This window comes from Vipera berus (genome assembly GCF_964194415.1).
Source record: "Vipera berus genome assembly, chromosome: 1".
Taxonomy (NCBI): Eukaryota; Metazoa; Chordata; class Lepidosauria; order Squamata; family Viperidae; genus Vipera; species Vipera berus.
In genome coordinates this window covers 15,264,267-15,277,293 of record NC_138202.1, presented here as the reverse complement: position 1 = coordinate 15,277,293, position 13,027 = coordinate 15,264,267, and the positions used below count along the sequence as shown (strand labels likewise).

The window sequence follows — 13,027 nt, the reverse complement described above, 5'->3', positions numbered from 1 at the left end:
ACAATTTCAGTTGGACAGGTTGTTCCATGAAGGCAAATGCGCCATTGATTATTAGTAACAGTGGCTTCTCTCGCCCTCAGAACTCAAATGGAGCCAATGGGGAGCCTGGAGTCCTTGCTCAAAAACATGCGGCAGTGACGGGAAGCACGTGCGTCGTAGAAGTTGTCAAAAAACTAAGCACTCACATTGTGTGGGGCGTCCCCTGGAGGTGCAGACATGCTCCAACGTACCTTGTCCAGGTAATGAACCTCTCTGAATGGATTTAAGCTTTATTCAAAGGTTATGTGACTCGTAGGCATATTTCTGTGGCCCTCACTGTCCCCACCACAAATTCCAAAAGGCAAAGTTTCTGTTAATCCGCACGTCGAACACTTGACGTAGAATTTGCAGGATGAATACCAATGTATGATTGTAAGCTTCCAAAAGGTGGGGGGGTGGGGCAGGCCTTTTCCCCACTGTCCCCCCCCTCCCCACCTTTCGGAATCCTCCCCTTGGTTCCGGGATAATTAGCAAAGGGGAAATCGATGTTTGTTTTTTATGCTCACAGCGCAAAGGAAGAGGTTACAATCATACACTGGGGAATACACCCTGAAAGGCTCGCCTCGGTGCCAGAAAGCTTAAGTGCTCCTGGTTACTTAGGATACAAAACAGGACCAGGGCAATTTCAGACAGCAGCACAAGGTAGGCCAAGGTGCTAATTAGCTAATCGTGATTGCAGAGCTGAGCTGATTTGCACCTTTCAGGGAAGTGCAGCCTGTACACAAAGAAAAGCAGTTTAGGAAGAGATAAGCTATCTTTCCTCTGGAAGGGAAGAAACTCTCCCTGAGAGAGAGAGAAGAAAATACAAAGGATATAATTTAGGCAGTCAGGTGCAGGACAGGCAGCTTTCGGCCTTGGTTGAAGAAAAGTGCCTCCACATTCCCTAATTTTGCCACATCATCATCCATGCTTCTTGCAAGCCCTTTTCTTGGGAATCGCTGCATCTCTCATGAAAAGCTAGCAGACCTCGATTCCTTGTAAGTCCCCATTTGCTCCTCCCCTTCTCTAACAAGCCCTGACTCTTAATGCACCCTCTTGGTTCTCTCTCCTTAGCTTGCCGGCTCAGCTGCGCCATTGGCATCCCCAACAAAGACTGTACTGGCTGCATTTGTCCCAACCACACACTCTTGGGCAATGTACGGAGGGCCGATGGGATGCCCCTTGCCAATGCCCAGATATCCCTCGCAGGCCAGCCTCTAGAGCCCTTGGCCCAAAGCAATCGTTGGGGCCAGTTCACCATCCGTGGCATCTGTGCTGGCAATAGCACCGACGTCAGTGCTAAGCTTGAGCGCTTTGCACCAGGTAGCGCCTCAACTGTCGTCAACGGCTCTGGGACCTCTGTGGTGGAGATCATACTCCAGAGACTGGGTAAGTGTTAGACACAAAAATAGACACAAATTGAAATCCATTCTGTTTGAGTTACAAATAGAAAAGAAGTTTATTAGACTTCACAACAAAGTCTAAAAAGTAACAGTTTGCAAAGCATGTTGGATTCAGGAAGGCAAACAATGCAATGTAGCCAAGCTCTGAACCACACCCCCAAATTCCAAAATGACATATTATTATACATCCTATCGCAACACCCCATTCCCTCCCCCATGGCCCCATTGGCTTAGGCTTTGGAGGTTACAATCTATCAGAAGCGCCTAAACAGAATACATTATCTCTGCCCCTGTTTGCTTACATTATACTAATAAGATCCCTCTCCTACTATCCTGTTTACTCAGACCATATATGTACATGCTTATCAATTCTAGAGGAGAGATGTCTCCCATCTTCTACACCTGCCAGGGGTACCAGGCACCAGAAGGTGCTTATAAACAATTCCTAGATGATGACTCACACTGGGCCCCATGGTAACTCCTGTTCTCCCCCTCCCTCCATTTGAGGCTTGTATTTTTCCCCATATACTCAAAGCATCTACTCAGGCAATTGATTATAAAATGATTATTATAAAATATAAAATATGATTACATGATAATACTAAGGTAAAGGTAAAGGTTCCCCCACACGTGCGTGCTAGTCGTTTCCGACTCTAGGGGCCGGTGCTCATCTCCGTTTCAAAGCCGAAGAGCCAGCGTTTGTCCGAGGACGTCTCCGTGGTCATGTGGCCGGCATGACTAGACACCAAAAGCGCACTGAACACTGTTACCTTCCCACCGTAGTGGTCCCTATTTTTCTACTTGCATTTTTACATGCTTTCGAACTGCTAGGTTGGCAGAAGCTGGGACGAGTAACAGGTGCTCACTCTGTTACGCGGCACTCGGGATTTGACCCGCCAAACTGCCGACCTTCTGATCGACAAGCTCAGTGTCCTAACCCACTGAGCCACCGTGTCCCTATGATAATACTAAAAGCATATATATTTGTATTTTTAAATTTCCTCACTACTTCCAGTTATTTTCCACATAAGTGCAATGTGGAGCCAGGCTGGAGAGGGAATAAAGGGGGAGATGTCAGCTGGCAGGGAAGAAATCTCCAGAAAGCACCAAGAGTGGTTTCATCTGCAGGAATAGTGAGTCTTGGGTGGTATTTAATGTGGCTGCCAATCTTAAAAGCTGCCAACATTAAAGCCCAATGTATAGAGAATGACAGGCTCCCTGAGAAGCTGATAAAATTGATTGATTGGGGCTCCTGATCAAGCAAAAAAAGACATCCCTTTTTCCCCCCAATGTGGCATTCTTGGAACGTGCTTGGGATCTTCCAAACTGTGTTTTAGCCACAGCATGAAGATGCCCTGGAGGCCTCTTTTTTTGGCCTTCTACCCATGTCATTGCCTTCATCTCATCCTTAGCCCATGATGGGGATAGGCATAACTCATTTTGGTCATTCCAACTCTAAAGGAGTATATTCAGGAAACTTAAAGACGGCAGGACAAACATGTTGTCGAATAACAGAAATAACAGACTTGGAAGGCAACTTGGAGGTCTTCTAGTCCAGCCCCCGACTCAAGCAGACGACCCTATACTATTTCAGACAAATGGTTGTCCAGTCCCTTCTTAAAAACCTCCAGTGTTGGAGCATTCACAGGCAGGTTGTTCCACTAATGGATTGTTCTAACAGTCAGGAAATTTCTCCTTAGTTGTAGGTTGCTTCTCTCCTTGACTAGTTTCCATCCGTTGCTTCTTGTCCTGCCTTCAGGCGCTTTGGAATACGTTGGCCACCTTGGAATGGGGCTGTGTGCATCCCTTCCTCCGGGGTCCTCTCTTTCCTTTCTTCAACGCATAGCCACTGGGTGCTTTGTACCTTCAGCTCCAGACAGCCAGTGGATGGGGAGAGGAACTTCATGGCAAGATAAGCTGCCCCTCAGCGGCCTAGTAGCTTGTTTTGAGATGGGACTTGATGGGCCATCAAGGGATGTGCCCTTTCTCAAAACAGGTCACCGGACAACTGGCGGATGGCTTGTTCTGAATGATTTAGTTGTCTTTTCAAAGGGTTATAGTCCAAGGGTAGGCAACCTTGGCTCTTTTATGACTCGTGGACTTCAACTCCCAGAATTTAATGAAGAGAAGGGTGAGGGGTGACATGATAGCAGTGTTCCAATATCTCAGGGGCTGTCACAAAGAAGAGGGAGTCAAGCTATTCTCCAAAGCACCTGAAAGCAGGACAAGAAGCAACAGATGGAAACTAATCATGGAGAGAAGCAACCTAGAACTAAGGAGAAACTTCCTGACAGTTAGAACAACTAACCAGTGGAACAACCTGCCTCCAGAAGCGGTGAATGCTCCAACACTGGAAGTTTTTAAGAAGAGAGTGGACAGCCATTTGTCTGAAATGGTATAGGGTTTCCTGCCTGAGCACGGGGTTGGACTAGATGACCTCCAAGGTCCCTTCCAACTTCTTCTTCTTCTTCTTCTTCTTCTTCTTCTTCTTCTTATTATTATTATTATTATTATTATTATTATTATTATTATTATTATTATTATTATTATTATTATTATTAATTATTTCCTGAGCCAGCATGGCTCAGCTTGGAAACCTCTCCCTTTCCCCTCAGCATGGCTGGCTTGGGAATTCTGGGAGTTGAAGTCCACGAGTCATAAAAGAGCCAAGGTTGCCTATCCCTGGGCTGTACCAAAACAAGCCCCCAGGCCACAGGTAGGAGGGGAAGGCTGTGGGATAAAAAACACTTTATCAGACATCCCCAACTCCTATCCATTTGCCATCAGCTGTCATTTTTCAATCAGGACAGCCAATCAGGCTGCCAGGCACGGTAGGAGCATGCAGTAATTTGGTTTTCTTGCTTTGCTGGACAGGCCCTATATAAATAATCCTCGACTTACGATAGTTCCTTTAATGGATGTTCGAAGTTACAAAGGCACTGAAAAAAGTGACTTATGACTGTTTTTCACGCTTATTGTATGACAGTTGCAGGATCCCCATGGTCTCATGATCAAAATTTAGACACTTGGCAACTGTCTCATATTTATGACGGTTGCAATGCCCCAGGGTCATTTGATCACTTTTTGTGACTTTCTGACCAGCAAAGTCAGTGGGGGAGCCAGATTCAGTTAACAACCATGTTACTTACTTAACAACCACAGTGATTCACGTAACAACTGTGGCAAGAAAGGTCGTAAAGTGGGGCAAAATTCATTTGACAACTATCTCAGTTAGCAATGGAAATTTGGGGCTCAATTGTAGTCATAAGTCGAGGACTATCTGTACCTGATCTGCAGGGTGAAGAAGGCCCCCAATTAAATATGGGAAGTTTGCTTTACTGTGCAGCTCCCACCCACCCTATAGATTAGCTGGTTCCAGATTTTGATGAAGAGCTAAAGCCTTTGTCTAATTAATGGTTAGACAAGGGTCTAATTAATGGTTATTTATTTGACTTTTTTAAATCTTATCTTTATTATGATTTATAAATCATTCAAGGAAGCAAACATACCTAATACTCCTTCCTCTTCCTATTTTCTCCATAACAACAACCCTGTGAGTCGGGCTGGGCTGAGAGAGAGTGACTCGCCCTAAGTCACTCAGTTGGTTTTTCATGTCTAAGGCAGGACTAGAACTCATGGTCTCCTGGTTCCTAGGCCAGCACCTTAACCACTAATATTCTCTGTATACGAGAAATCAAGGCACCATAAAACTGGCAGAAAGCTGGAATAGAGGCTACAGAGGCGGCAGTGGGACTGGCACTGAGGGCAGCAGAGGTGATCTTCAGAGTTGGGCAGAGGGCAACTGAACTCTGGGTCAAAGACCACTGGACCTGGCCGCTGAATTAACCCATTTCTCTCAACAGATTGGCTGGTGAGGCAACCCAAAAGCAGGCTGCGTTTGTACTTGGCCAGAAAAATAACAACCCCCAACCTTGTGAAACAGTATATGCTGTGACAGCATCTGCTAGATGTAAACTTTGTTGTGTAACGCTTGAAAGCCGTGAAAACTGACAAATTACACACGGCTCAATTCCGGAATTAATGTTGGAAAATGTCCTAGCTAAATTGGAAGTTGGCTAGCCAGTTTGGAGCCATAGCCAATCCATAAAACACTGAAGGAAGGCAAAGGGAAAACTCATCATCCATAAATTGCCTGTTTTGGTGAAACAAATTTACTTTTATCAGATTAATGTTTTTGTTTGTCCCTTCCCTTCCTCGTCCTTTCCATCTTCCTTCTTCCCTTTTTCCTTCCCTTCTTTCTTCTTCCCTTCCCTCTTCCCTTCCCTTTTGTCTTCCTTCTTCCTTTCTTTCCTTTCCCTCTTCCCTTCTTCCTTCTTCTCTTCCCTTCTCTTTTTTCTTCCCTTCTGTCTTCCTTCTTCCTTCTTCCTTCCTTTCAATCCATGGCAGAACAACTTTACATGGTGACCAGTCCTGGATCAAAAGTGAGGATGGTTGGAGGAAAAGTGAGGTTCTGCTGTAGTGCCCAAGGCAACCCTGAACCCCAAAAATATTACTGGTGAGTCCTGCTGAAGGTGGAAGTCAGGAGAGCAGAGAAAAACTCACACTAGAAGTTGTGTCTGACTCATTCTCTTCGAATAAAAAGCTGAAGTGATGGAGGGAACAAAAAAAAGGGGGGAGGGGTTCCTCAACCTTTTTCTCTTGCTACTATCATTTTTGCCTTAGAGTCCTCTCTTTGTGGGAGGAAGTTGTAATCACAACCTTGGAACTTGCACAACTTGCTCTCGTTTTTTTTAAACGTGAATTTGCTGTGTATTATCCAGCAATAATCTCATCAGACATCCCTGTATGATACGTCAGGGCTATGCACCATTTTGCAGATGAGAAGACTGAGGCTGGAGCTGCAGGTAACAAACAGGAAAAACTGCATCCCTAACAGGTGGAAGGGAAGTTATCGAGTTTTCTGCATCTCTTCGCTGCCATCTAGTCATCAACTGTTATTTTGCAGCGCAGATTTCAGGCTGAGGAAGATTAGCAGATTTAACATTTCATGGGAAAATCAAAATTCAAATTTATTTCTCTTTCAAATTTAAACTTGCCATTCTTAATGGAGACTCTCAGACATTTGAGAGCATCGGATTAAGAAACAAGCAAACAGAGTAAGATTGGGTCAATTAAAACACAAGCCCCCAAAAAAGAACTGTTAAAAAATAACGTCAGTCTATCCTGACACCGGTCATTCACGTGAAATCCTCTAAAACACGGGTGTCAAACTCGCTGCGTCACGTGATGTGTTGCGGCATATCGCAACTTTTTTTTTGCATTGCCGGAGCTGGGGTGGGCGCAGCCTCCGTATGATGCAAGCAGCCCGCAGGCCGGCAGTTTGACACCCCTGCTCTAAAGCAGCTTTTCAGTAGATGCCAGATAACATTTGTAGAAACCTGGGACACCCTGATCAATCATTGCTGTCTCTGGCCGCAGCCACTTCTGAGTCCAATAAAGGCTGCCAGTAAGAGCTGCCTTTCTTTCCCCCAAAACCTAGCTAGGTTTTATGAAGCCAAATACATTAAACTATTCCATATATACTTCTTTAAAAACAAGACTATAAAAAGTTGAGATTATACAATTGGGGAACATGGATCAAAGCATTTCTGAAAATGTCACCAAAATATCCCATGTAAAAAATAAAGGAACTCTTTATCTGAGTGTTTTTGCATAGAGGCTCGTGCGTGCGCATGCACGCGCGCACACACACACACACACACACACAAACAGAGGATTGCAAAACATTTCAAGTTATAGGTTGAACTGAGGTAAAAGCAATTTTGAAGCCAGGATAACAAGAGAGAAACCTGGTTCTTTGGCTCTGTTCCCTTTCTGCCCTACTGCCACACCGCTACTTCATCAAGCTTTCTTAATCGAACAAAAGACTCTTTTTAAGAAATTTCAAAACCAATGGCAGGGTGAGCTAAAGGTGAGGATGATGGTTGGAAATGAGGCTTTGTCTAGATACACTTTTTCAGTTGGGAGAACCAGAATCCCTGGGTTTGGGAAGTGAAAAGTGGAGAGCAGTGAATGATTTGCTGTATAGTCAGTAGGAGCTTGAGCTTTTTTCTATTATAGTTTAACAATACAAAGATAAAAAAACTAATACAAATTAAGAAAAAATTAAAAAGTGAAGAAAAAGAAGAGCAAAGATATGTGTACGTATATTTTTATATATATATATATGTGTGTGTGTATGTATGTATGTATGTATGTATGTATGTAAAAGGGACACGGTAGCTCAGTGGGTTAGGACACTGAGCTTGTCGATCAGAAGGTCGGCAGTTTGGCGGGTCGAATCCCGAGTGCCGCGTAACAGAGTGAGCGCCTGTTACTTGTCCCAGCTTCTGCCAACCTAGCAGTTCGAAAGCACATAAAAATGCAAGTAGAAAAATAGGGACCACTCCGGTGGGAAGGTAACAGCGTTCTGTGTGCCTTTGGCGTCTAGTCATGCCGGCCACATGACCACGGAGACGTTCTCGGACAAGCGCTGGCTCTTCGGCTTTGAAACGGAGATGAGCACCGGCCCCTTTCGTTGGAAATGACAAGCACGCATGTGCGGGGGAACCTTTACCTTGTGTATGTGTGTGTGTGTGTGTGTGTGTGTAGATATAGATAAATGATATATAGAGATGGATGGATGGATGGATGGATGGATGGATAGATAGATAGATTATATGACTGCCCACTCCCTCTAGACGGCTTTTGAAGGTTTAGCGAGTGGAACTAACCAAAGAAGAAGGTAATTTCTGCCAATTCAAATATAAGTTGGATTTTTTTTCCCTTTCCGCCTCTCTCCCTCTCTAGGTATCACAATGGAACACTCCTGAACTGGAAAATGTACAATTACAGTGGAAGCTTAGTGTTACATGATTTGAAAACTCACCAAGCTGGCTTATACCACTGCAAAGCCAGCAATGACCACAGTTCAATCAAATCCTCTGCTGCCCATTTGACAGTAATAAGTAAGTAGCTGCTTTTTTGTGACAAGACCTTCTTGCAATATCTGGTTTCAGGATAATGCGGTTTGTTTGAGCTTGGCTCAGTATTGGGTGAGCATAGCTACTGTGGTATATGAATCATAATTTGTTTGATTCCTTAAGGCTGCCCACCTGACTGCAACTGTGGGCAGCTTATAAAGAGTTGAAAGACCGTAACAATTTTTGTGTGTTTGTGCCTTTGAGTTCAGTGTTGAATTTTACAGGATTCCCGTACGTTTTCAGATTGAAATCTTTCTCGGTGCTGGAGGCCATCTACGTGCACTATTACCTTCTCATGAACCAAAGATGGACTGAGAAGCCTGTCTGCTACCTACCTCTTGTGATATCTCAGCAACCCACTTTTGCCTGTCACTCATATCTTCTGCTAAGTGTCAGGAATCTAATACATCTGTGTCTTTACAGGACACCTAATCTCATCCTCTTTTTTTCTTTCAGGTCCAGATGTTCCAGCATGTAGAGCCCAGCCAGAAGAACACCTCATAAAACTCCCTGATGATTGTTTTCAAGAGGCAACAGGTTCCTACTTTTACAATGTGGGTCATTGCCCCAGTACTCCCTGTGCTGGAAACACTTCAGATGGCCTGCGGTGCCAAGACACTACACAGCATTGTTGTGGAACACAACGCATGGAAGTGAGAGAGGTCCATTGCACAGGATACATCCTTCCCATTAAAGTGGTTGCAGAGTGTGGTTGTGCCACCTGTATTTGGCCCAAAGTCCTGGTTCGGGGCAAAGCATCAGCAGCTGACAATGGTGAACCTCTCCGCTTTGGTGAGATCTACCTGGGTGCAGAGAAAATGGGCTTCACTGGTTATAAGGGCACATTCACTATAGAGGTGCCACCCAACACAGAGAGACTCGTGGTCAAGTTTGTGGATCGGATGCAGAAATTTGTAGATGCCATCAAGGTTTTCCCACTTGACCAACGTGGTGGGGCTGTTTACCAGGAAGTCAAACTGATGAGGAAGAAGAAGCCCATTGACCTGGCATCAATGGAGTCTAATACCATTCCATTGGGAGAAGTACCTGGAGAAAATCCTATTGGGGAGATAGTCATCCCACCTGGATCTTTCTTCAGATCTGATGGGCAGGTCTACAATGGGACCGTCAAGGCAAGCGTTACTTTTGTGGACCCACGTGACACTGGTACAGTGAGTACTGCCTCCAGTGACCTGAATTTCATCAATGCCGAAGGGGATCTCTTCCCTCTCAGAACATATGGCATGTTTTCGATGGATTTCTGGGAAGAAGAAACACACCAGGGCTTAGAAATTGGGCGCGTGGAGATAAAGATGGATACTGACCTCATCAAAACGCTGGAACATACAGAGAAAATGAAACTCTGGTCCCTCAATCCTATAACCGGCCTGTGGGAGGAAGAAGCATCTCTCAAGCTGGCCAAGAAGAAACGCAAGAAAAGGGAAGAGAGAAATTTCTTGATTGGCAACTTGGAAATCCGGGAAAGGCGACTATTCAATCTGGACGTTGCAGAAAACCGTCGCTGCTTCGTCAAAGTCAGAACATACATCAATGAAAAGTTCTACCCTAGTGAGCAGCTGGAGGGAGTTGTTGTGACTCTCATCAATCTTGAGCCCAGACCTGGTTATCCTTCTAATCCTCGGGCCTGGGGTCGATTTGATAGTGTGGTGACAGGTCCCAATGGTGCATGTTTGCCTGCTTTCTGTGATAGTCAGAGGGCTGATGCCTACACAGCCTATGTCACAGCAACCATGGGAGGAGAGGAATTGGAGGCTGTTCCTTCAAGCCCGAAGCTCAACCCTCGTGCGATAGGTGTTTCTCAGCCTTACCTCAACAAGCTTGGCTACCAGAGAACTGATCATGAGGACCCTGCCCTAAAGAAGACTGCTTTCAAGATCAACCTTGCCAAACCCAACCAGAACAACATTGACGAGACCAACGGGCCCATTTACGCCTATCGAAATCTGAAGGACTGTGATCAGGCCCCCGTCACAGCCAACCACTTCCGATTTTACCGAGTGGAAGAGGACAAGTATGAATATAATGTTGTGCCTTTTAAAGAGACCGACCTGACCACTTGGACGGGAGACTACCTCTCCTGGTGGCCTAACCCTCAAGAATTCCGGGCCTGTTATATCAAAGTGAAGATTAATGGGCCACATGAGTACACGGTGAGGTCACGAAACGTGGGTGGCAGTCATCCAAGGACTCGGGGACAACTGTATGGCCTAAGGGATTCCCGCAGCATCCGGGACGTTAACATACATAACAGCTCGGCAGCCTGTGTTGAATTCAAATGCAGCGGGATGTTGTTTGACCAAGGAATGGTGGACAGGACTGTAGTATCTATCATCCCACAAGGGAGTTGCCACCGTACCGCGGTCAACAGCTACTTGAGGGAGTATCTAAGCCGTCACCCGCCTGTAGTGGAGAATAATGACACCAGGGCTTTCACCATGTTGGCACCAGTAGATCCCTTGGGGCACAACTATGGCATCTACACCGTGACTGACCAGAATCCACACCTTGCCAAGGAGATTGCAATTGGGCGCTGCTTTGCTGGCACCTCGGATGGCTTTTCGCGTGAGATGAAGTCCGATCAGGGCACAGCTCTGGCTTTTACCTGTTATGAAAAGCCAGTCGGGACAAAGAGCTTCTTCCAACGCCTGCTTGAATCCCCATCCCAGACGCTGACCGAGATCCGCCGTGAGATGGGAGCCAATGAACAACGCCGGGGCCCTTCTCAAGTGGTGGCTTACCCATCTGGATTACGGACCATGTTTCCTACACGCCGTCCAAGCCGCCGAAGAAGAGTGGGTACTTCTCCAATCCAACAGTGAGCAGCGTGAAGAAACATTTGTTAATCTTTGCGATCCAGACGCCCCTCGGCAGCTCCTCAGGATGGGTATCCGAGTGGGCGAGACTGACTGCAGCAGGTTTTATTCCATGACCTTCAGAATACATCTTGAAATGTACCACGCCATAAAGTACGTTCTGGCAATCTCCACAATCCAATGTCATAAATTCCCCTTCCAGGTCCTAGCTGCTACGTCCTGAGACTAACTACTATTATACCACCTGGAGGGGCATTCATAAGGGGTCAAAGTCAAGATGGCTCCCACCCCTGTGCAATCAAAGCCAAGCCCCTTTATGCATAATGTAAAAAGGGTGGAGTTTCAATTGCACAGACCCACTCCCCATCCAGGCTGACCTCTACGCTATTGTATTCTTTTTTTTTTCCCCTAAGGAAAATGGTTTCTCATGTAACATTCCTTTATCAATTCTCTTTTCTGCTCTGCTCGTCATTTTTCCGGGATTACAATTTAGCTACAACCTGGTTCAGAACTGAAGTATGCGCGACTAGCTCTTTTCATTCCCCCCCCCCCCACTACTGGCACACGTCTTTGCCTTCCTTTGCATCACTGCTCAATCGACATGCCTAGATAAAGAGATTTAACACGCATGGAGCATCTCTGGCCTTTGCAGTTTAACATTCCTCCTGTCAGTCCCACGTCGTCAACACAAAGCGGCAGTGAAACACTATACAAGCAGTTCTTGACTTATGACTGGTTGCTTAGTGACTGCTTGAAGTTATGATGGACCCTGAAAATGGGACTTAAGACCCAGATTCAAAATTCTAACATCCAGGGCACCCACTACAATCATGTGACCGCATTTTGGGCCCTTAGCAACTGGCTCTGCATTTATGGCCATTAGCAGCATTCACAAGACCATAATAACCGGAAACTGGTTATTTACTTTCAGGATCCTACAAACACCGCAATGGGTTCACTTAAAAACAATGGCATTTCCCTATTATTAAATTCAAATGTCTTAATTCTCAGAAAATTTCTAAGTTAATATCAGAAGACATGCATTGTTGGGCAATTTCCGAGGTTCTTTTTTCGTTGTGTTTTAGTAGTGTGGGTAAACACCCCCCACAAAAAAGGTTCTTGTCATATAGCACATACACTGATTTTTCTTAGCCTGAGGGTGTTTGGAAAGTGCACAAAGAATCCACACAGAAAAGTGTTGGAAATTGTCCAGTTTTCTGTTCTTTTAGGTTTTTTGTGCACTTTCCAGATAGCCTCATGCTGAAAAAAAAAATCAATGTATGTTCTATATGGCAAGAATCTTTTATGTGTGGTGTTTAACCACATAGCTAAAACACAACAAAAACAAAAAATAAATTTTTAATATGTTCCATCACATAATACCAAAATTGCTTTTTTTGTAATGTTTTATTAACAAGTACATAAATGTGTACCTATAATAGGTAGTATGGATGGGGATGTGGGAAAGTATAATAAAGTATTGGGGAAAAAACATGCTACACTGCGTCCCCTTCCTGCTCTGTTATATCTTCAGATATTAATAAAACAAAGTAAGAGAGGGTTGCTAATAAAATTTCATCTTTGGACCATCTGATGTGGAACCCAAAATTTGGGTCCATGTTTGGATTTGAAGGCAGGAGACAAGGAGAAGAATCTTTTACAATAATGGGATGTTGAACATTGTCTTCATGAGAGGTTTCTGTTTCTCTGCAGCCAGGAAGCTACGTTAGATCTCTACGTTATTGTAAAATATATGGTTCTGTTTTATCCACAATTAGTGGACCTGTGC

At 44.9% G+C, this 13,027-nt stretch overlaps 1 protein-coding gene across 1 annotated transcript in view; it reads left to right on the top strand.

Annotated features, from left to right (window-relative positions):
* The window catches only part of LOC308659841 (cartilage intermediate layer protein 2-like), a gene marked incomplete at its 3' end in the record, with an annotated part of 31,962 nt that extends 20,718 nt beyond the window's left edge, over positions 1-11,244 (top strand). The window contains exons 5-9 of the mRNA XM_081313865.1: positions 81-239; positions 1,093-1,407; positions 5,829-5,937; positions 8,232-8,389; positions 8,861-11,244. Of these exons, the coding sequence (XP_081169991.1) occupies positions 81-239; positions 1,093-1,407; positions 5,829-5,937; positions 8,232-8,389; positions 8,861-11,244 (3,125 nt within the window). The remainder of the gene's footprint in view (positions 1-80; positions 240-1,092; positions 1,408-5,828; positions 5,938-8,231; positions 8,390-8,860) is intronic.
* Positions 11,245-13,027: the final 1,783 nt, after the last annotated feature.